This window comes from Myotis yumanensis, unplaced genomic scaffold (genome assembly GCF_028538775.1).
Source record: "Myotis yumanensis isolate MYYU_CA2020_CCGP unplaced genomic scaffold, mMyoYum1.0.hap1 SCAF_13, whole genome shotgun sequence".
Lineage (NCBI taxonomy): Eukaryota > Metazoa > Chordata > Mammalia > Chiroptera > Vespertilionidae > Myotis > Myotis yumanensis.
In genome coordinates this window covers 46,343,936-46,369,194 of record NW_027223764.1, presented here as the reverse complement: position 1 = coordinate 46,369,194, position 25,259 = coordinate 46,343,936, and the positions used below count along the sequence as shown (strand labels likewise).

Sequence of the window (25,259 nt, the reverse complement as noted above, 5' to 3'; positions counted from 1 at the left end):
ACAGTTGCATACAATCTTTAAACAAGTACAACCCCTGAGAAGTGTGGATAGATTTAAGAGAAATAAAAGCAAGATCAGCCAGCTTGTAATCTTCTTTTCTCTTTTTTCCTTCCCTAAGCTGCGTTAAATTGCCTATTGAGAACAATAACATATTTGTGCTTTTATAGGTGGAATGATTGGTATTATGCAAAGATTTGGCTAAGAGTCTAAAGGCACATTCACACTGATGGGGACTGCATGCTGTTAATAATTTTCAGGGTGCTCTAGGGAACCTGTGATTCCCCAGGACTACAACTTAGCAGGTCAATGCATGCTTTGTGGGAGCTCCTACAGATTCCAAGCCTTGCTCTCAGAACCTTACCAGCCAATAAGAATTTGGGAAGCCCATTCCCCAAAAAGCCTTGGAAATGTTGTGCCCCTTTTGACCTATATCCTTCCTCCAGGCTGGGTAGATGCTATGCCTCATCCAGGATGGACTGCCAGCTTGAAAATGGTACCTAGGGATTCCTATGCAGAGCCTAACCCTGCTCATGTGCCCGCAGCCTGTGATCCAATCAACTCCCTGGAAAAAAATGATCCTAAGAGAAATTTAAGGGACACACACACACACACACACACACACACACAGGAGTGTTTTATACATATGGTTAAAATCTAATTCAGTGGGAAAATGGTTTCATAAGTGATGGTATTTCTACCAATTTGATGAAGAACTGTAAAGTCCATAAAAATAAAAATTTGAGGACTACAAATTGGCACAATAAAAATATGAGGTTAAAAAAGAAGAGCATTAAACACATAAAGTATCTATAGAAAGAAATATGGTTTGCAAAAGATCAGAGAAAAATGAAAAGTCATAGAGTTAGCACAGAGGGAATACAGTTAAAAGAGTTTATTTGTTAATTTCCCTTAATGAGATCATAACATTGCTTTAATAATATATAAAAATAAAATAAAACAGAATGAAATGGTCCCTGGGCCATTTAATCTTTAATTATCATGCCAAGGCCAAGCTCAGATGTAACTTGCAATTCCCCTTTTAGGAAATTCGGGAATTCCTTCCTAGGAAGTTTGTGGAGGGTGGTAGTACCTGCTTGCAGGGACAAACACAGTCAGACCATTGCCAGCCTGGCTGTTTCCCCTGAGATACAGAAAAACAAGCTGCACATAAACATCTTAGAAACATGAAGATTGCAAAGCCTTACAAGAATAACTCACTATGAACTGGAGACCCAGAAGGCAGGAAGAGGCCACACTGTTTACCTCATGTCCATCTCCAGGAACAGCTAAGAGATGGTGGCCACCAGCTACAGCTTCTGCTCCCCCTGAGCCAAATCAGCTTTCTGTCATGTCTGTCATGCTCGTGCCTTTGAGAGGTGAGCGAAGCAAGGAGCTTCCTACTCCTTCTCCGGGAAGCTCACCTTGATCTCTGGCTAATGGCTTACCTTTCCGAAGCGCCATCCTGGAGTTGTTATAGAACATCGCTGATGGAAGGGACCCGAAGATCTTGCCTAAGTTCATTTTTTATGAAAGATGTCTTTCAAAACAGTTGCCTCTCTTAACTGAGCACCTACTATGTGCCAGGCACTGTGTCAGCTGCCTCGCAGGTACTTGTTTCTTATTGTCACAACAAACCTACATGCAGATGTCATTGTCCCCGTCCCCATCTCACAGACTGGGGAAATTTACAGAAATGGACTATCTTGCTCAAAGTCACTTTCTTTTAAGTTGTAGAGAGGGATTAGAACCCAAATTTCTGGACAACTTGTCCAGGACTCTCAGAAACACTAGCCTGCCTCTCTGACACACTCAGGGGGCTTAGCATGAACTGCTTTTGCGCAGGGGTTATAATTAGTTGTCTGGTCCCGGTTGCTTGCAGGGTAAACAATGTCTGATAAACCCACACGCTGTAAGTATTTATTACACGGCAACCTTGCTGCCAACTGTCTAACCATTTTAATAAAAAGCTATTTTCTAAGGTTTATGTTTTATTGCGTGTATGACTCCCCTATTGGTTAGCATTTTGGAGTTGTAGGAAAGGTTATGAATTTAGAAACTGGCTGCATTCATATCATATTTAAAACTTAATGCTATTTTATTAAAGACATATGGGCCTCCAAAGTACACATATTAAATGTCATGTAAGAAGAGTAGCAGTTTAAATCATGGTCAAATTCATTTTTGACGTGACTCCTGAGGCTTCCCAAGATCTGAACTATTTCTTTGTAAATCTGGCAGTTTAACCACACTCATAAATCACTTTCAAAGCATATTATTTCTTAATTTTACTGCATTAGAGAGCGTTTGGCCTACACAGTGAACTGTTTGTAGCAGTTACGCGAACAAAGTTGCACATTTAGTCATGTAATGTGCAAAAGAAGAGGGAGGGGATGCAAAGAAGGAAAGCTTTTCATTCTTCGTCCGCTCTGCTTAGCCTACCCATCTGTACCTGAGCAAACGCGGTGCCTAGCGCTCAGATTAGGCCTCTGTAATCTCAAGGGCAGGCGTCACAAACTGCTAGTGAGGGTTTTCTGAATGCAAGAAAGAAAAATATAATTTGCAACATAATCTTTTCCAAAACATCCCATGACTGAAAATTAGAATGAGTGTAGAAATCCCTTTATTTTAAATTTTATACTGAACTGAAACAGATTTAAAAAAAAAAAAAGTGGCTTCGTGTACTATAGCCCTTGGTTCTTTTCTAATTATCCAGAGATCTGATATCTCAACCTTGCATTTTTAAAGCCCTTATAATGCTGAGATCATGTTCTCTGGACGTGTGTTACAAGCCCCCAGATTTCGCTCTCCGGTTTTCTCCGTGTTACCAAGGAGCAAAAGTGGGCTTACTGCAGCGACAAATTCCAGGATCTAAATATCGGCCTTGATTTTCAGATTCACCAAGGGAGTTGGAAGAGGATTAAGAGAGTTGAGTCCAAGGTCACCCAAACGAAAGGGCTTAAGGGCTTATTTTTGCACCAGGCGGGCCCTGCTGCTCTCGGGGGGCTGCTGCACCGCTGTCCCTGTTTGCACCAGTGACTGTGGAACCCCTCTGTCCCGACCACACTGGCTTCCCCTGCACCCCCTTTTGCCCTGGCTTCTCCTCCACCATCACCACAAGAACAAAATGGCCTGTGTGGTGCCTGGGGAGACCCAAAACTCAGGGGCCCAGCATCCCTAAGATGAACCAGGGCTTTCTTTCTCCTCCCATATTCCTTCCTTGTAGGTGTTTTCCTCTCATCAGGAGGTAGATGCTTGGTAAAAGCCTCAGAAACACTTCATTTAAGTATAAAACTCAGTTGAACCACCAGAGTATAAGGGCAATACCACCTTCTATGGACTGAATCAGCTCCTTACACATATTACCTCATTTAATCTTCACAACAAACATGGAGGGAGGCATTATATTCCCTGTATTAACAATGGAGAGATGGGTTGCAGAAGATAGAAGTTCAGCCTTTATTGCAAACCTGAACGTAATCCTGAGACTTGGAGTAGGACTGACCCCTAAATGGAAAAGCAGGTCTGACAGCAGCTACTGAACGAAGTAAGAATCATAGGTTTTCCATGGGCGACCAGAGCCACAATAAATTCAGATTTTAAACCTTCCCCAAAGAACAGCTGGAGGCAACTCCTTGAATCACATCAAAAACAAAAGTGAAGGTTGGGTGGTGGGGAGAAATGAATAAAAATGGGCCCAATAAAACATGGGAGAGGTCGCTAAGCCAGATAGCTGTGTGACAATGCAAAATGCCACAACAAAAAAAGTGACTCACGTCTAAATTTCACTCCTGAGTTGAAGGTGACATGAAGTAGAAGCCCCACTTAAAATTCCCCACCTCAGGAGAGAAAAAACATACGTACAGCTTTAGAGCCTAGACAGGAGCATTAGTTCACCATTGAAAAAAAATAATGAATTCTAATTCAGGTAAGGTAGCTCAAAATCTACTGCCATATGTCAAAATTCACCTGAAAAACAAAATTAGCCCAAAATATCCTTGGTAAAAGGCTGAGTATATTGCTCTCATGGACAATAGCATGGGATGTGCCTAAATCAACAGGAAGCCCCAATTACACAGCACCTGTGCATTACTGACTGTGCCCTCTGTTCATCTAAGACACTCCACTGCCAGGAGCAAGAAAAGCAAATAAAGGAGCTAATTGCACCCCAGCGTTTAGGGACCCTAAGGGCAGACATGCTCTATCATGCTTGTGAAACACACCTTGGCCTGGTCAGAGGGAAGGTGATGAAGTGTTTGGAGTGGGAGCATGTCCATGGGCCCCAGAAGTAAGCCACGGTGACCACGGGTAGACAAAACAATGGAGAGGCAAAAACCTACTTCCTAGAATGTTGTAACCAGCTCTCCCACCAGATCCAGCAGGTACCTGGGAGCTTGGATATTCCTGGAGTTCTTGGCAGAGAGAAGCTCGCTGGAGAAACAGGCAGGGAGCAGTGGGGGCGTGTCATAACTCTTCTCCCTATGAAGCAGCTTCTTTTAACTCCTCAAGGAACCATTCAGGGCAAAGGGCTCCTCTAGAGATAAAGGTCATTTTAAAAATGAGAGGAAGCTCTCCTCTAAGCATGTCCTCTGAGCCTACTCTGCGGAGGAAGGAAGTGCCATTCCTAGAGCTCCTACTAATCCCTATCTGCATATACCTGCTTGGCACTCACCTGGATGGTAAACTGAAATGTATGCATTAGCCACATTCAGACAAACAGATCAAGTTTTTATTTCATTCAAACTTTGTGAAGCCTTTTACCTGTATTCAAGTTGGATAACCTAAGATCACCCTACTACTTTATCCTACCTACTGCTTTGCTTCTTAGGCTTTTTGGGGTATAATGAAAAGAACAAGTAAATGTTAAATATTAGAGACATCCCTTCCTCACTGAGCTCACATGAGTTGCCTTTTACATCTTCTTAAAGTTCACCTTCTTCTCTGTTGTTAAGGACTAAAGTATACCCCCCCCCAAAAAAAAAATCATACATTAAGGCCTAACCCCCAGTATTTCAGAATGTGGTTATGTCTAAAGACAGGGCCTTTAAAGAGGGGACTGAGCTAAAGTGAGGCCACTGGATGGGTCTTAATCCAGTGTGGCTCGTGCCCTTATAAGAAAAGGAAATGTGGACACACACAGAGAGTGGGGATGTGAGCACACAGAGAGATGCCATGGCGGCGGGGGGGTGGGGGAACACAGCAAGAAAGTGACCATCGCCCTAACCAGTTTGGCTCAGTGGATAGAACGTCGGCCTGTGGACTGATGGCTCCCAGGTTCGATTCTGGTCAAGGGCATGTACCTTGGTTGCGGGCATATCCCCAGTAGGGGGTGTGCAGGAGGCAGCTGATCGATGTTTCTCTCTCATCAATGTTTCTGACTCTCTACCCCTCTCCTTTCCTCTCTGTAAAAAATCAATAAAATATATTAAAAAAAATAATAAAGTGACCATCTACAAGTCAAGGGGAGGGGCCTCAGAAGAAACCAATCCTGCCAGCACCTTGCTTTGGATTTCTAGCCTCCATAACTATGAGAAATTAATTTCTGTTGCTTAAGTCACCCAGACTGTGGTATTTCATTCTGGCAGTCCTAGCAAATGAGGACACCTGCTATTAGTTGCAGGCAGTTTGGAAATGATAAGAACTCAAGAGCAGAAACTGGGACAATGTCATCTTTATGTTCTCCTTCTCCCTTAGCCACAGAATTGCACGTCATCAAAGTGAGTTTCAGAACACATCGGTTCCTGATTTGTTTCCTAGTGAGCCATCCATCCCCCAGGTTTCCTCTTCCAGGATGTCTACCTGCCCTGAGGTTCAGTCCCTGCCATCTGATATTCCCACGGGCCCAGAAGGGACTTTCTAAGCCAGGCAGAGCTTTATGAAGCCACAGACTTCAGCAGGACAGAGAGCAAGGCCCTGATCTAACTGAGGAGTGAAGACATTCATGCTCTCCCATCATGCACACCTCCATTGCTGGCCTTTTGTCCTGTTCCTAGACAAGTTGTTTCTGTTTTTCCAAACAACTTCTCCTCATCACTGGCCTTAATCACCAATCACCAGGCTGAAAGCAAAACTCAGTGGGACGGGGGGGGGGGGGGGGGGGGGGGGGGGAGGGGGAGGGGGGGGGTAAGTGGAGCAACGCATGTTAAGGAGAAGGTGCTGTTCAAGCTCACCAATGCACCTGCCAAGAGCAGCTCCCTGCCAAGCCCTGAAGCTGCATAGGGAATCCGGGGTCATCTTAGCTGTAAAGATTGGTAACTTTACATCAGTACCCCAACTTTACTCTGTGGGAACCAACTTTCTTAAAGAAGCATCTTTGTTTTCTCTTCTCTTTTCTTTCAGGCCTAGTTTTTAAAAGAAATAATAAAAAAAAACCTGAAGTGCAAAAGCAAAAAACCAACACCTATCTTCTAAAGTGGATCAAGAAAAGGTCAAGTTGGAAATATACAGAATACAGATATAATTGGCTATTGAGGCCCCATCTCAATCATTATCAGAGGTCACAGAAATGAGGACTTTTCATAACCAAGTTAAGAAGGCTTAAATTTACTCCTTAAAACAAGGGCAACTTGCCTGGCCAGTGTGGCTCAATGGTTGAGCATCAACCTATGAACCTGGAGGTCACAGTTCGATTCCCAGTCAGGGCACATGCCCAGGTTGCAGGTTTGATCCCCAGTAGGGAGCATGCTGGAGGTAGCCGATCAATGATTCTCTCCCATCATTGTTGTTTCTATCTATCTCTCCCTCTCCCTTCCGCTCTGAAATCAATAAAAATATATTAAAAGATAAGCAAACAAACCTGAGTCAACTGATACCATAGGGGATAGGGTACTTTGGGCAAAAACATGTCAAGGTACTTTTTAGAACACCATGTACCCATCACCAGGGGAGTTAACCAATGGGCCTTCGACAGCCATAGGCTTTCTCCTTATCCCAACATTGAGCTGCTCGCAGCCACACAGGCCCCTCCCAGCAGCCCCAGAAAGAGGGCTCTCAGCCCCAGCTCTTTGGCCTCTGTGGCCACCTGAGCACCACCGCATCTGGGTGGTCTGAATTCTGAACAGCGTCCGGCCAGCAACTGTCTCTGCACAGATTTCCCAAACACCTGCTATGCACAGAGTACTCTGCTCCCTCCCCCAGACACCCAGGGACCAACACAGACCTGCCCTTCCTTTCCTCTCCCTTCAGACCCTGCCAGGTTCCCTCCTCATCCTCATGTGATGGCAGAATAGAACCCTTCTCAGCCTGGCTCCTCCAATCCTCTGCCTCGCCCATGTATTTCACCAAAATGGGCTTGGGGGAGTGGTCACAGGGCAAGGTCAAATTGAAAATCACAAAGTTACCTTGGGCTCCCTTCCATGATCTGGTCTTCCTGCTCTTTTAGTTATACCTCCCATCACATCTCCATGCCTAGTTGATGCAATGTAAGGGATACAGGGGAGACACCATGAGCTCTGAGGCCTAGGCAGAGGAAAGAAGAGTCTGATGCCACATCGCACTGTAATTTTAGATGTTGTTGTAAGTTCTCTCAACATCAGTTTCCTCATGTGCAGATTCAAATTCAAGGATATTTTTAAGTTGCTTGTACAGCATCTAGTACACAGTGGACATTTAATACATGCTAGTTGTTGTTTTTACTCACAGGGCAGAAATGTTTCAATACATGCCATAGTGCACCACAAGGCAGCCAGTTGACCCTAAGGCTGGCCTTGTGATTCTAACTAGTTAAGCATCCAGAAAGCCTACAGAGTTGGTGTTGTGACAGCCAACACTGCCACTAACTTCACTAAAACCCAAGTTGTGTCCCAGTTAAGAGCTCTGGATCAAGTGCCAGGGGAGACCAGAGGGCAGCGTGTGTGGATGGATGGCCTGTGTCTCTCAGGCTTCTCTAGTAACACTATTCCATAACTCACAGTGACTTCCAGGAGGCAGTTATTTCTTATGCTGAGGACTGGGGTTGGTTGGGGTAGTTCAGGGTCAGGTTCAGGTCTGCTCGGTGTGAGTCTCACGTTGTTTTCACAGTAAATGGCAGACACAAAAGAGGGGTGAGTGAAAACATAGAGTATCTCACAGAGCATTGGCCCAGAACTGGCATTCTGTCACTTCCACACACATCCCATTGGCCAAAGTGTCATAGCCAAAGTCAGTGGGATGGAGAAGTGTACTCCTCCCATAGAGGGAAGCCATGGCAAGGGCAGAAAGAGAACGATTTTAGACAAATGATGAAATCTACTGCACTTCTCCCTATTCTCAGGTTCCAGAGCATCTAGGAAGTATCTAGGAAGACTTATCTAATTCCCCGGCAAAGGGCCTCTTCTTTCCATGATCCCCTAGGCATGTGTCTGCCCAAATATCTTTGGACAAAAGTGAGCATGTTGTCGGCCAAAAAGAGGAAAAGTGTAGAGCTGGGCCATTGGGATGCAGTAAAAGCCAATGATTCCAACAGAAACACCACAAAATCTCACCAGGCATTTGGCTTAATAGAGAGTGAGACCTACTATGTGCTCATAACCTGACCAGGCCCCAGGGATTTCGGGGAGTGGCTCTGAAAGGCTGCCACCAGCACCAGCTGCCACTGTTTTACTTTTCTTCTCTCTACTGTGGATTTCAATTCTCTGTCCATAGGGCTTTGCCAGGGCATGAGAGACACAACTTTTATGCAACAATCTGTCTCTGATTTCAGAGATTTGCTACCCAAGAGCAAGGCAATGAAAAGTGAACAAAATTGCCTCTAAAGAGCAATACTCTGAAAGCATTTACTTGAGATACAGGGAAGCTTGGTGCTAAAATAGAGAAATACAAAACCTGTAAATGATCCCCCCAAGATGAATGCAGGAAACTGTGAAATCAGGAGGAACAATGAAAAACAAACGAACTGCAAATCTTTGGCTCCTGGAGTTGTTTCTCAACATACCGCCCAGGCATCTTCCAAAAAAGAAATTAATTTAAAAATTTCCTCCCTTCAAAATTTACTATAAAAAATTGAAAATAGGCTCTGAATATGTCTCTAGACAAAAAAAAACATTTGTACAAAAAGATAAAAGAACTATAAAACACTAACATTTTCAGGTAGTTGGAGATTTCCAGAAAATAAGGAACATTGGTTTTCTTCTGAACACTTAGCATAATAGAGAGCTTTCAACATAGATGGACTTATTGTCTATTCCGCTGTAGATATGTGGTTTATTTAGTTATTAGAATATTTATTTACAGGCAGACCCAGGCTTTATGTAAAATATCTATTCTTGAAAATATTAAGTATAGAGTAAATGCTAGTAATTGCAATCAATCTAGAGGTGTTTTCTGATAACCTTTTACATGTTTGCAATTGGGCTAGATAAGGCTAACAGAAGATAGGAGAGACATATACACTGTAGTTTAGGAAAAGGGAGTATTTAGTAAAGAACTAGGCTAGGCATTTAAAAACAGCTAACTGAACCAAACAAGCCACTAGGCCAGTGATGGCGAACCTTTTGAGCTCGGCGTGTCAGCATTTTGAAAAACCCTAACTTAACTCTGGTGCCGTGTCACATATAGAAATTTTTTTATATTTGCAACCATAGTAAAACAAAGACTTATATTTTTGATATTTATTTTATATATTTAAATGCCATTTAAGAAAGAAAAATCAACCAAAAAGATGAGTTCGCGTGTCACCTCTGACACGCGTGTCATAGGTTCACCATCACTGCACTAGGCTGTGCTCCTTTATGATAAGACAAAAACAAAACAACACACATACACACAAAACAAACACACAAAAACCATTAACAGCTAAGAGAGGGGAAATCTCATTTTAATTGTACACAGACTGTGGAGTGCCCCAACATGTTTTCTCAGAAAAGCTACTTTCCTTTCCTAAAAACCCTATGAGGACCAAGTGGACTCTGAGAGAAGGACTCAGAGAACGTGAGCAGTGCCAGCCCCCCCGCCCCCCACCCCAGGGACCTCACCCAGCCTCCCCAGCAATGCCACCCAATGATGAAGCCGAGGCCCCGTGATCACGGCAGCTAGAGGTTTTGCCGTCATAAGAAATACCAGGTAAATCCTTTGGAAAAACAACTATGTAGCCCAGATTCTGTCTGTTCTGCCAACACACAGATTCAGATGGCTAATGTTCCTTCATTCAGGCAGAGGCCCCCTTTCCAGAGGACCACAGTCAAGCAACAACAAACACGGGACCACCTTTCATGATGGATCTCCCAGCATGTTCTGTCCACGGTTTATTCTTGGGAGGAGAATTGGCCGAGTCTCTGCTATAGACCAGGCACCACAGACATGAGAGTGGAACAGAGAAGCCCCAGCCCTCACAGAGCCGACGGCAGGTAAATCCTCAGACCGAAATAGCGTTCAACTTTCAGTTTAAGGAAGAGAATAGAAAAGATTTATGGAAGGCACAGGTATTCAGAGGTTTATTCCTTTAATGAAACACTCTTCCTCCCTCACCCATTCCTCTCACTTATAAACACACACACTATACACCCCAAATACCCAAAGATACACAGACACGTATGCAAACTATAAAACACTACACAAATACACAAACTACACATGCTAGGAAACCCACGCATGCCTGCATAAAGACATGCTGACATATTTTCAAGGACTGATCTGCACTCATGAACACACCTGTTTCCATATCTTACCTAGAAGAGAATGGCCATGATTATAAGCAAAAATACACATGTCGGAACACTTTCTAAAGTGGGCTGCGATTCTCAGTCCAGCTGCCCCTGTAGTCACTCCCCCCGTCGCTCCCCCAAGGTCCTGGAGATTAAATAGTTAGTAGCCAACTTCATGCATGTGCCTGTAAACAAGAGGGCTCAGCTTTAAATAATTATGTCAGAGAAATGACAACTGTGCTCTTTGCCAGAACAGGGATGAATAATTACAAAGCCAGGACATAATTAAGCAATTCTGACTGTCGGATCCTTGAGCCGTCTCTCTGATGTGCAGGGCTGGAGTGTCCGCCATGCACGCCCTCCTGGACAGGCCCCTGCACCACTTTGATCTGTGTTTCTCGTGTGGCGAGGGGGGTCACGGACTGGTCATTACAGAAGCCGCTCTTTGCAGGGCCTCAGCCTTCTCTGCGCCCAGCTTGGTGCTCTCTGCATGGACAATGGCATGATTCAATGGCCAATATTGGACAAAGATACACATTTTCTTTATAATTCTGGGAAATGAACAAAGCCTAGCTGTTGTAAGTCCATTAACTAACAACACACACACACACACACACACACACTTGAGGGTCTAGAAGAGCCCATTGTAGCATTAGCTATCATTCCCTAATGAATGATAGCAGCCTTCTATAGAACAATCAGAGCTCAGACAGAAGGTGGCTTTTAAGCAACAAAAGCCAAAGGCAGGGATGAAGAACTGTGTCAGCTGAGAGAGAGCAAGAGAGAGCTCGCACTCAAGTGCCAGGTACCAAATCAAACCTCCGGGACCTCGGGGCTTATTAGATCCTGGATGAGTCTGCATTTGCATTAGCCAAGAGCCCACGCTGCCTGTTCCCTGCCTCCATGGCACGGGCTGTGATTGGAGAGGTATTTTCCATCCTCCCAAATACGTTATGTCAGGAATAAAATGAAAACAGCTCCCCAAATCACGGCCCCCTTGATCATCCATCAGAGCCTCCTGCTGAATAAGCACAACGGGCCGCTGCCTTGGAAAGGACAGGAGCCAACTTGAGAGTCTGACGCTGTTATGAAAAATAGGTCTTCACCCAGTGCGCTCAGCACAGCGTCGCAATTCACAGGGAGGAAATTGCTCTCCACTTAGGAGCCGAATCCAGGCGTACACATACCTCCCAGAACATACATATGTATATATACACAGAGATGGAAAGCGTATATACACACCTGCATAGGAACAAACACATGTCTGTATATACTGTGAGCAAGCGAAAATCAGCCTTTTTAACATTATTAATTCAGCAAGGAGCTCATTTGGCCTCTCTCTAGCTGCAAGAAAAGTCCTGGTGAGCATCTCTGAAAACAGACAATAGGGAACTGCCTGCCATCAAGAGAGGCTTACAGTTTGTTATCAGGCCAGGAAGCCAGAGAAATCCTCTGGCGCCCTTGAAGGATCATGGTGTAATTAGAACACTGAAGTGGAAGCCCACATCCCTAGGTTCTGGTCCCCCATCTGGGTTCTGATCCCACATCTGGGTTCTGATCCCACATCTGGGTTCTGATCCCACATCTAGGTTCTGGTCCCACATCCCAGAGTTCTAATCCCATATTCCAGGGTTCTGGTCCCACATCCCAGGGTTCTAATCCTAGTCTGCTTCAGGGGGCTCTGGGTGCCTAAGGACACTCCATCTTCTCCCTATTCCTTCACCCAGTAAATGAGATCTCAGACCAAGTGATTACTGAAGTCCAGTCCAGTTTGGAGATCATGTGACCACAAAAAGGTAACCACCGAAGATCCTCACGCTTTTGCAGAGTGCCTCCGCTTCTCCTCAATCCATGCCTACTGTAAAGCTTAATGCCGTTAATGAAGATGTGAGAGTCAATTACAAACATGAGCTAATTCTATAATTGACTAGAAACTAATGTGGGGCTTTGAAGAGCATTTCTGCTTAAGTTGCTAATGACTCAGAGAACCAGCTATTACCGATGTTAAGGAGCCAGTCCCATTTGCTTTCAAAGACTGGGGAGGATGCCAGAGCTCCGCTCCCCACCAAACCCTGATCCTGCCGCCATCTCTGCTCCAACAGAACAGCCCTGCTTTCTCCCACTGCCTTCATCTAGGCTTCCAATGAGGTTCTGTTTGAACCCAGAGGTGCATGGAAAACAGTTTAGCTCCCTGCTCCGGGGCAATAAATCAGAGTGGAGAATGTGGGCTCCGTGGTCAAACACACAGGAAAAGCTCCAGCAATTCCTAGCGGGTGACTTGGGCAGCCCGATGAAGGTCTCCAGGCTTGAGTTATGGAACTGCAGAATAAGCCAGCGCTCCCTTCCCTCTGTAGGCAAGGAACCCCAGAACCATGGTGGACACACACACAGAGAGCCCCACTCCAATATGGTATCTGGAACCCCTTCAGATTTCCAGTGACAACAGAGCTGCCCATGTCAATGACAATGACAGTGGAAGAAATTCTGACCTAGTTTATAAAGTGCCTGTGAATGTGAAGGTGAGAAATGTAAGAGGGGCAAGAACCCAAGGTATTATAGGCAGCTCATTTGTTGTTCTTTGTTGGTTTTGGGGATGCAGCTGTCTCTGGAATCTTTTAACAAAAACAAAAAAACAAAACAAAAAAAGAGCCAAGAAATAAATTATTTCCTTTGGACCAAAATTACAAGAGCTGAAATATCTGAAGGCAGCCATGAGCAATATGTCAAATATGCCTCGTTAAGGAAAACTGTTAACACTTTAATAACTACAAAACGAATCGCTCAATTAATTTCCCGCATGCTGAAACAGGTAACGATACATTTATCTGCCAGGATTACACCCTCCGCGTTGCATCTTTCCACAACTGCCAGCAATCGTATTCAGCACAATGGGAAATAAGTTGCACCTCACGGATTCAGGGAGAGAACGTGGCCTGAGGTCCGCTGCCAGCTGAGCAATTTGACAGAGAGGTTGCTCTTTCGGTTTTGGTCCTGTTTGCTTTTTTCTCTTTCCCTCTCAGTCATTCCCAATACTTGGGCAGAGCACTGCAAGTCAGTAAGTGAGGGAAAACGGGACCTCTTGGCTTTCTGGGACAATGTTTTCAACACGCCTGCCAGGATCCCACAGGAAATGACGATGTCACTCCACAGAGCCCCAGGGCAGGGATGGATCTCCATTGGGGTCACCAAGTGTCATCAAGTCCATGCCCCAGCCTCAGGCCTCATAGAAGAACTCCAATTCCTCCTAATAAGATAGTTGTCCATGTCCTTAAAAATCTCCTTGGGTCTGAGAGCCAAGCCCCCCCTGCCTCATCAATGTTGTCATTAAGATGGCCCATGGTCACTTCCATGGCCTCAGGGCAGACTCAGCCTGACAGGTCAGTGAGCATCATTTCCATGAACCCTAGAAAGCTATCTGGAGGGAGCACACACCAGTCCCAGGTCCCATTGTCAGAAAAACACACTTTCCCTCTACCGGGATCTCTGAGAGCTATTGAGTTCTCAGCTGTGGAACCAAGAAAATCCCTCTCCTGTGTCTCCCCTTTGGTCCCAGGAAAGAAGGGCCCCCTGTGAGGTGGGAGAGGAATCCCAGCCACCTGAGAAAGCGCACATGCTCAGCGCTTTCCCCTTTCCCCTTTCTCAGCTCCAGACCTGCAGAGGCACCATCTTATAAATGAACCATCTTTAAGAAAGAGCCCTGGAATCCCACCTACTCCTGGGACATCACCATTGGCTATTCAAGGTGCTGCTTTACCAGTAAACAAGCCATTCAAGTGAAATCACCTTACAAATAAGGTCCTCTTAGACTGGGAAGACCCAGTGTGTACCCAGTCCTACTTCTTGTTTGGCTAACAGTGTACCCATGGGCGAGCTCTCCTGCATTCTGAATACATGGAAGCACACCCTCCATGCTCCAAGAGTACCTGTGAGGTGAGACACAAATTCCTGGAGAAGACCATGACCTAGGCAGCTTACCTTGGGCTTCACCACCTTCATGAACACCCCTCTGACCAAAGCTTCCTCTCGTTCTTCTCTGGTTACTTTCCTGGCATCCAAGAACTTTAAATTGGGCAGCTTGTGAAGAACAAAGCATCTGGAAGAGAACAGGCAGAGACAGCTCAGGAGGGTGGGTGACCACCTCCAAGTTCCATGCAGTGTTTCTGGTATTTGGCAATTTAGTTCCGTTGGTGTCCTCACCTAAACTATAAGCTTCTTGAAGGCAGGAACAAACTTTTTTTGCTCACCCTCAGGCCATCTTGCAAAGTAGCATCAGAATTAACTCAATAAAATCCAAGTTCATTTCTCTTGCACAAGTATTTCTTGAGCACCTACTATGTGCCAGGCCCTAGATATGGTCCCTGCATTTAGGGGGGTTTTCCATGTCATCGGCATGACAGACTCACACAGAGAAATTAGAAACAGCATAGCTAAGTACCAAGATTGAAGTTATGCAGTAGTTTTGGAAGCACAGAGGAAAGGGGCCTAATAATTAAAAACTAATAGCTGAAGGAGGACAATTAGGCTTCAAAGAAACAAACCCTAAAGCAACCCCAAGCATTAGCTTCTCAGTGCAAATGTGACTTGGGGTAAGTAGGGTACCTCCCTTTTCAGGGGAGCCCTGGGTTCCCAGGACAGGCCCACTCTGACATCACATGTGACCTCCAGTGCTTGTCTAGGGGAAAGATAGCTGATCACTCAAACACCAGAGACAACAACTTAGAGATCTCTAGCGATAACCTCCATGTTAGTCATTTAAAGTCAAAATGCTCTAAAATTCTTTGGAGGCATACTTTTCATCCCCAGAACTCTATACCCCAACATCTGAGGTCTTGGAAATTTGACTATCTACTTCCTGCTTCCTCTCTGGCCTCAATCTATTACCTTTTTTTCTACTTCTCCCTGAGCCTCTCCCTCGCCTCTCCAAATGTCCTTAACCTTATCCCAAACCAGAAATTTCCACAAGGAGCCCAGGTGACCTTTCTCTCCTCCAGCAGAACTCCCGCTGGCCTCAGTCAACGTCAGAGAGAATTCCGTCTTCTGCTGGTACGGCAAAGTCTGGATGACAACAGATTTTTTCAAGTAAAGACACGTACAGATGGAAACAATATGTCAGGCGTGACGCTCTAAGGAGGAAAGACACCCACTAAGTGTAGGGTGGGAAAAGATGAATATTCAGGTGAAGAAAACATCAGCATTACAAACCCAGCCAGTGTTTAATGATGGAGTGAAAGATGTCTTCACAGGGCTGCCAGGGACCACGGTGACAACAGACAGCACGTTGTCATTTCACCCCACTTTGGATCCCAGCCCTCAAATCAGAGGGGAGAGAGAGAGAGAGAGAGAGAGAGAGAGAGAGAGAGAGAGCTGGCTTTTAAGCTAGTTAAAATGGTAGATGACAAAGAGCTGCTGTTTTCAGAGCACTCTTCTGATACAATCAAAGAAACAGCCATGAAACAGGCTTCCTGTCACCCTGATATAGGGCTGACTTGACTCCCACCTGATAGCCAGCCTGGGGTGTCCAGGTGGTTCCTGCTTAGAAAGATTTGAGGAACACTAGGAAAGCCTGCCCCAAATACTGGATCTGAGACTCAGCCCAGGGTCCAAACTTTCTCCCTTAGAGATGTCATCTTTTACTTACTTACTCATACATTGATTCACCCAACAAATAATTAGTAGGCAGCTACCACCTGTACTAGGTTCTGAGCCTAGGTGATGCACAAATGAGACAAGGTCCCTGCTCTCAAGGGGCTTCTATCCTAATATAGTGATTCACAAGCTTGTTGAAAGACAGATGGGAGCCCCACCCCTAGAGTTTCTGATTCACTATGTCTGGAGAGGGGCCTGGAATTTACATTTCTCATAAATTCCCAGGTGAGGCTGAGGCTGCTGGTCCCGCTGAGAACCACCGTCCAAGTGACAAATCACAGCATGAAAAATAACAGTTCTGGGATGATGAGGTTGCTAAGGTAGCAAAGAGTCTCCTTCCCAATTCTGTAGGGGTCTGCCCTGCCCCGTACCTGCGGCAGACAGAACGCGGACAGTGGCCACATCCACCAGAAATATCCTGCCCGTTAGTGGTTTGGCCCAGGTTCCAAACATTACTGCCAAGTGATAAGTCAGTGGGCTTTGCCTGCCTGTCCCATCCCAGTCTCAGGAGATCTATTTCCCTTTGTTCTAGGTCATGTCAGGATGTCAAAAGCTGCAGCTTCAATCCTGAGTATTATACAAGCTTGCCATAAAAATACAAGAGAGGCCTCCCGAAGCCACGGAATGAAGGCTTTTACAATATCAATTCCACCCTTGTAAATTTAATCCTGGGTTATTTGTTGCACCAAAATCTCTTTATCGTGATGTATGACTTAGTTACTGAGGTTATCACAGCCGTATCCTAAAGTTGCATAGTACATAAAACATTTCAGTTAACAATGCGGGAAGGTTAACTCCCCGATAACCTGCAATCACAAGGGCCAGTCCACATGACGTGGCTCTGTCAGCTTCCGCGAGCTATTGATGCTTCAATCAGTTTGTTTTGAAGGTAAAGTACAACAAAAGGGCAGTAAACTTATTCGGACTGTCAACAGGGGCTATTGGGAACGGGGCTTGCAGGTAAGTAATTCTGGGTGTTTTAAGGCTATTATCAAACAGCAATGCTTGAAGGAAGAGACAGCTACTAATAACACAGAAGGCAGCCATCATAAACCACTTTATGGCAGAAACCCCCGTCTATAAATCCCGCGACACCCGGAGACAGCTCCAGATTTATAAAACTGCTTGTTAAGCCAGGACACTGCTTAATGAAAAGAGATCCATCTAAGTTCTGAGTCTCCCATCCCGAGCTCCAGAGGGCAACTCCAATTTCCCTGACCTTTCCAAGGTGGCTGGGCGACATCCCAGGGCCGGGGGAAGGGAGTCAGGCACACTTGGCTGTGACATGGAAGGTGAGGTCACGGGGAGCAGATCAGGGATCCTGGGAAGGATGGTGTTTAAAGACCCATGTGTTTCTGTCTGCAGACAGACTGTCTAAATGTGAGACCCACACAGAGTTCTCAGGTTCTCTCTCCTTCCATACAGAATGCCCCATTTTCTTAAAGGACTCCTCTAAGGAGACTCCCCAAACTGGGAGGGGGACAAAAGGAACAGCAGAAAGGCTTCTTTGCTTGTTTTTCTCTGTCCAAATGCCAAAGTTTTGGCACTTTCCATATAGACTTCAAAGCAAGAGGAGGATGCTCTTCCCTCCTGCTCAGAACTGCTATCCACAACACCACGCAACCACAGATCTGCACGGCCTGCTCCTGGGCTGGCTGCGTGTTCCTTTCTCTGAGGAGTCTCTACTCAAGACACACCAAGTTTCTAGATTCTGAGGGACCCGGGTGGGGGAATCACTGGAGTTTTTTCCTACTTCCTTCCATTTATGGCATTCTATGCTTCTTCCCACTAGTTCTTGCTGCCTACTTGCTCCCGTGTATAGGTGAGGGAGAGATGGTACAACCTACTGATGCCCTCCTGGGGCCCCTGAAGACAGTAATGGGTGACCCATGTACTGTTTTCAACCTTTCACAAGCTTAAAAGAATAGAGTGAACATGCCAACAAAATATCAAGCGTCTTTGCTCTTGACTGGATTGCATCAACCCTGTTTGGTAATCCTGGTTACCTGATGCTGAGTCAAAGCACAGATCAACTGCTAAATGTGTCTGACTAATTTTTAAATGTTAGTGATGGCTTAATTGCAGTTTATTTAAGAGCCAAAGCTTTTTATTTATTTATTTTTTTAGGAGGCAAAGCTTTAAAGTACAGGGAAGAAAATTTTTAAAAAAAGAGGGGAGATCTTCATAACAAAAAGCTTGGGGACTAACAGGCCAAAGGAAAAGGCCAGACTCTGGGATTATCTTGCTGAGCAATCTTGGCTCAGTCTCTACCACCTTCCTGAGCCTCAGTTTCCCCGTCTGTGCAATGAAGGGAATGGGCTAAATGATGCCTAAGCCTCTTTTAACCTTTATTTTGCTTGACTTCTATGAGCCTCAAAGTTAATTTACAATAAATACATCCATATTCTCCATTCTTATTACTCCAATTTCCTTATGTAACTGCCTCCTCACACCTCCAGGTAAAAGAGAACGGTAAGAAAAAGTCAATAAAGAACAAAGCGTAATGAACAAACACTGTGTGGAATAACTCCAGATGCTCAGAGAGATGACAATGATCTCACTCTAATGAGCCGAGGTGAGCTCACCTACAGCATTAATGAATGCCTGACAACTGGCAAAGGCCAGCTGATTTGGGCAGTATGTTTGAAGTCGCTGGGCAAACAATACACCCACAGGACACACCACGGCCCTCTACAGAGGGTAACCAGCAATTATTCTGTGGGCTTCTGTCACTTTGATCTCTGGGTCGTGACCTCTGCTTTCTTGTGATCTTCAAAGCCCAGACTGTAGATTAGCTGGAGCATGCTAGCTGGGCTATGTAAGCCACAAGTTTTACAGCTCCTACTCAGCGGGGAAATGGTGGTAGCCCAGGATGGCCCACAGACTGCAAAGGGTCCCTCCCTCCTGCCCTTTGGTGGAGTGCTGAAGACACTGGGCAGGCCCCTGGGCTGCTCCCTTGGAGAGAACAAAGAAAGGGTGTCACATTTAAAATAACTTAATGTTGTAAGGAACACAGAGGGACCTTCTGGGGAGGAACAAGGAAGGAGAGGCTGACCAAAGATTGCAGTGACAGAAAAGAATGAATGAAAAAGGCTTTAAATGACAGAAGTAGAGCTGAGACCAGGAGCCCACCTCCCTTATTTGACATCTGAAGTTAGCGCTTGTGTACTGTTGACTTCCAGGCTACTTTCTTTCCTGCAGCAAGAAGACAGAAAGGATTATAAAGGAAGGCAAGAAGTAGGACACGCTGGGCACCCAGGTTTCCACCCTGGATCCATTTTTTGGCCAGTGTTGAAGTCCACAGGAGGCCCTAAGTGGTTTCTTAGTATGATGGTGGTCTCCCAAGCCAAGCTCTGCCTCACCCACCCTCTTCCTGCTCACACCCCAAAGGCTGCTGGTTATCACATTCACCTCCATTCAACATTCATCCCAAAATAGCACAGTGTATACACAGCAAAGCATGGGCAGGTTTAGGCTCCTATAATAACATGGCCATGGACAGTTCTCAGCCATGATCTATGATGAATGGCAAAGAGAAACCCCAGGCATGGTTTTGCTCCTGCCCCAGCAGGACCAGGGCACTGATCAACAACTTGGTAATATGTTCATGCTCACATTCAGATTTAATGAGCCCATTTTACTGTGGGGATGTGTGCCAAGAAAATCTAACCCGGTGCACAGGGGGTGAATGAGGAAGGAAAGGGGGTGGTGAGGGAGAGGGGAGAAAAGAATCTGCAGACACCAAAGCATCTATGAAGCCATTTCCAACAACTCTGTGACTCTAGTCACTTCCCATTTCTGGTCCAGAGGTTGGCCACAACGTGACCTAAAACCCAGCAGACCTCTCAGAAATCAGCGTCTCCCATGGAAATGAAACAACGGACATACCTGTTTTGATGTATGGCGGGGTGACATATTATAAATATTACATCACATACCCACAGAGGATGCCAATCAATAAGACATTCTTTTAGACAGCACTAAATGAGCCATGGGTTCTTGCTTCTGAATACACTCCTTTAAGGCTCCTACCATTGCTTAAATGATTAATAGAAGACATATTGTCAGAAAACGTACTTAAAGTGAAAAACAGTAAACCGTAGAAATATCATTCATTTTTAAGCAATTTTCTAGTGAAAATGTCACATAAATTTACATAGAGGCCCTAGGATTAGGCTCCAGTAAGAGCTAGAAGGCAGGCAGACATCATGCTTTGTGAATGAAGGGCCAGGAAGAGTGTTTACCAAGAGAATATAAAAAAGGTGGCTACCTTGCTTGGTAGAAACCCAAATGCCACAGGAACTCTGGGTTCAAAAGACTTATTGTGAAGCCCTAAAACTTCTCAGGGTTAACTGAAGCACAGATTCCAGGGTGAACAAAGTGGGGCTGTTATGGACCACAGAGCAGAACTGGGTCATATACACATTCATCTCATCCAAATGCAAGTGTGAGAATGCTTGTCAAATGAGAGATAAAAAACAAACAAACAAACAAAAAACACAGAGGAATGACAAGTTTAGAATTACTGCAGCGTGGGCCTACTCTTCCACGCAATAGTCAGAGGCCATGCAGTTCATGTGGACCTGGATGGGCACACGTGTTCCCACCACTGCTCCTAATTTCTGTTTCTCTCAGAGTGTGAGCACCTTGCCATCCTTGTAGGTGACTTCTGAATTTTCTCAGATAAATTTGACTGGATGTGATTTCCACTGTGTGCGGCCTCTAAAACCCCGCTCCCCTTGGCAACTCTGCCATATGTGCAACTAACAAACAGCCTTCCCAGCCCCACCCCTCCACACCCTCCAGGGACCAGACATGGAGTGGGGAGGACAGGCTTGGAAGGTGCTCATCCTAGCCCATGACATGGATCACGCCTCTAGAATCAAGCCTAAGGAATCAGGCCCCGACAGCCACCACTTGGATTGAGTCTGAAGGATAATCTCTTGCTTATTAACTGCATTTGTCGAGATCCAAATGGAACTTTTTCCAAATATGCAGTGGGCCATCTGAGGAGCCAAAGGGTCCTGCATCTGTTGATTGATGCTCAGCTTATGAGAGGAAGAGTAATTTCAATCTAGCTCCAGAAAAATTACCAAGCCCCTATTCCATGGTCTGCTTTAGGTATTAATGTCTACTTTAGGTATTACTGAGGCTTCAAGGGTCAAGAAGATGCAGTCTTTACCTACTGGAAGCCATTCTCTGAATGGTGATATATATGAGGTAGTGAGAGAAATACAGAAGACAAAATGCATAATGAAACATGAGATAGGAAAGGAAGAACTGTAACTGCTTGGGAGCAGAGTATCTCAGAATGCTAGAGCCCACAGGAATTTTAAATATCACTTAGTTCAATAGTTCTTCACGGAGCATCAGAATCACCTAGTGACTATTTTGTTGCATTTGCCACTAAATTAATCAAAATGCCTTGGACAATTCAGAAGAATCACCTTGGTTAAGGGATCCTGATCTAGACTGGCCTCTCCATTTAAAAAGTCCCACTGGCAAACTGGACTCCATATCAGATCATCTTATTTGACCCTTCCTTACACCTTGGGTCTTAGTATTTTTGCCAATGTGACCAGTCACAATGACAAAAAAAAAAAATAGTATTAGCTTTTCTTATTCTTTTATAACCTCATAAAACCCTCTTTCTATTTGAGACTGAATAAAATAAGGTGGGATTAGAAACTGTTCTCACTCTACTTTTCTCATTCTAGAAAAGAAAAATTGCCTAGCTTGAAGCACCTGAATATGAATGAACATTAATAAATGAATGAACATGTGTGTGTGAATGTGTGTGCACATACACACATGTACATACATACACATATATAAAATTTATTTGGCTATTTTTAAAAAATTAAACACAGAAAGAAAGAAAAAAAAAAAAACAGAAAAACTGAGAATTTCCCAAATAAGGCTTGGTTTACTAAAAATGTTGATTGACAGAACTTTCTTGGACTTGCTCAACCTTTCTAAGACATATACTAGTAAATAAATTGCCGCAAGAAGATAAAATATGTTTTGAGTCACGCTTTCATGCTTGAAATCCGGCTGTTAAATGCTTCAGAGTTGATAAGAGTGTCAAAGAAGCAAATTAAGTTCTAAGCGACTATGCAACTTCAAGGGTTGATTTAGAAATGTGTAACTATTCACCTGCTGGACATTAAACATATTTCTCCTAACAGAACTCACATTCGAATTGACAGTATCATATCTCAAATGAAAATCTTCATGATGGAGAAAGATTTAGTACATTTTTTAAAAGTAGCTTTATTCTAAGATAGTTTAAAAGCAAGCAGCTAAGACTGCTACAAAATTAATCAAGTAAGCTAGAAAATGAAGTAAAAGGTATAAAATTCTTGCCAATGAAGAAATGTAACTAAAATCCTACTGTAGCTTTAGTGTGTGTGTGTGTGTGTGTGTGTGTGTGTGTGTTTTAAACATATTACATTCAACAGCCTTCAGTATTTCTTACAGTTTTGCTTATACAAATGAATGCCCCCAGCTATGTTCCTTCATGGATCACCACAGATTTTTATATGAGTCTTAATAGAACAAATTTCTCTCAGATTATTATCCTCTTTCCTCAATTCTTCCACATTTATTTTCCAGTAGCCTTATAGGTTTTGTATTTCCATCCTTCCTCCCTCTTTCCTTCCCACATTGATTCGAGTGGGGTTTTAATGAGAGCATATATCATAATGGAGAGACCTGCAACACATCAGCATCAGAGATGATCATTAAAAGTATTTACCAAACAATAGTCAAGAATGAGAGCATACAGAATTCAAAATGAAGAAGGAAAACAAAACGAGTGTATGAAATCAGTACGATGGAGAAGGCTCCCTAACAGAGATGAGTTTGGATTGGTGTTTCAAAGCAGATGGTTTAGAAGTAGAAACAATAAAGAAAAGCATTTCTACTTGGAACCCATCAAAGCACATGGTCAATGGGCAGTTGGGCATATTTTTATGGAACAAAGTTATGGGCCTTGTGGGACTTCCTCTTGGGATTTTATGTAAGCTCCCTAAACTTCAGCGGGAAGTGCTTTTTCTCCAAAAAGTGACTCTAAAGCAGACTTCGGGAAGACCTGACAAGACAGAGCATAGGTCAGCAAAATAGAGACAAATCTGGTCTGCTGTCTGTTTTTTTTTTTTATATATATATAAAATTTTGTTAGAACATAGCCATGCCCGCTCATTTACAAATGTCTACTTTGTACTATAACAGCCAAGTTGAATAGTTGCAACAGATACCATATAACCTTCATCCCTTTACAAAAAAGTTTGCCAACCCCTGACCTAGACCACTCAACAGCATTCCATGCTTCTTGGCTCCTCTGACAACAAAAGGAGACAATGGCCAAAGGTTACACAAAGGTAAAAGTTTAATATTATCACGTGGAATCCACTGATATTTACCAAACATCTGCTATGCACACAACAGTACATTATCCCCCCAAAAGATGCTTTTTCCTTCTTTCACCATGCTCAAACCCCTAGATACTCACCTGTATCTCTTATAGTCTTCTTCGTCCTTTTCCAAGCTGACCAGTTCATTGGGACACGCCACGTTACCCAGCAGGCTGAGGTATTCCAGAGCCGGTGTCACTTCTGCCAGGTGATCAAGCAGATGCTCCAAGTCAGTGATGTGACAAAGGTTAAGGATCTTGGTCCAGGAAGACAAAAGGTTTAACAAGGAGACTAGACCATGGCTTACAGGGAAAGACTAGCCACTGTGAGTCCAGACTGCTCCCATGATATGGCATGCGTGAGGGTTGACATCAGCTTAGCTGTGGGTATCTGGAACAGTTAGCTTTTCACTCCTACTGTTGGATACATGAACCAGCTTTTCTCTGAACAGGTAAGGCTGAGTTCAGGTCACTTGAGAGAAAATTAATGCACTTAATTGTTTTACCACACTTTCCTCTATAGTTCTGTGTTTTGTTTTTAAGTTGAAATGATGAAGGGTATATTCCATGTAGTAAAATATTTTACAATATGCAAATCCATAAAACTTAATTTTTTTCTAGTAGTGAAAGCAGGGCATTATTTTCAAAGACCTCATTAAAAAATATTAATTCTCCTATAATGGGTAATGTATCAATAAAACATACAGGAATGACATAAACACAAACAGGGATTGGCCATCCTATTATGACCTGAGAGTTGATGGTGGAGCCAATCATTGCTCAGTGGCCTCATTGGTGGGGAAAAAAAATCATAGTATTGGGGGGAAAGGAGAACAAAGCTAGGAGGAGAAGATAAGCTGTGAAAAGTAGAACAACTTTAGTCAAGCCAGGCAGGTCAGAATCCATTTCCTGAGACCCTTTGTGAATCTAATGTTCTATGAAGGGGGAAAAAAATGGAAGAGAAAAGACCAAGGAGGGACCTGGTGGTAAAATTATTCCATGATCCATCCCCACAGTGGGCTCCACTGTCCAGTCAAGTCAAACTATGAGACACCACAAAACATATAAGAAAAGAGTTACAGATGCAGGATATCACATGGATTGGGAAGGGCTAGTTCACACATCAACTCATCAATTGAGCTGATGAGCTGGGCCCTAAGCAAGATGGTGATTTGACAGGCCAGGATAGAGGTCATGAATACCAAGAGCCCATGGACAAGAGGAATTATCCAATATCAGGAGGTAAACTAGGGGAAGCCTTTACTACTATGGACAGAAAAGTCTAACCAAAACCTAGTTCCCTCTTAGGGGCAGACTGAGAGTCTGTGGTAGAGCTGAGCATTGCTCAGTGGCCTCACTGGTGGAGAAAAAAAAATCATGGTATTTGGGGGAAAGGAGAACATTAAATCTTCATCTATTTTTTTTTTTTTTATCTACTGTATGAAGGTGGTAATGTGAAGGAATAGAACTCAAAACTGGCAAGATTTTCAAGTTGAGAAAACACTGGGCAACTAAGTTGGATTGAGATCGTAGTCATTTCTCAACATTTAGTGACTACGGATGGGAAACCTCGCAGGCCACCA

General features: G+C 44.2%; 1 protein-coding gene across 1 annotated transcript in view; it reads right to left on the bottom strand.

The window, feature by feature from the left end:
- The window catches only part of LRMDA (leucine rich melanocyte differentiation associated), a 1,013,334-nt gene that overhangs the window by 428,748 nt on the left and 559,327 nt on the right, over positions 1–25,259 (bottom strand). Inside the window, exons 4-5 of the mRNA XM_070431962.1 lie at positions 23,776–23,915; positions 14,592–14,709 (exon numbers count right to left, since the gene is read on the bottom strand). Of these exons, the coding sequence (XP_070288063.1) occupies positions 14,592–14,709; positions 23,776–23,915 (258 nt within the window). The remainder of the gene's footprint in view (positions 1–14,591; positions 14,710–23,775; positions 23,916–25,259) is intronic.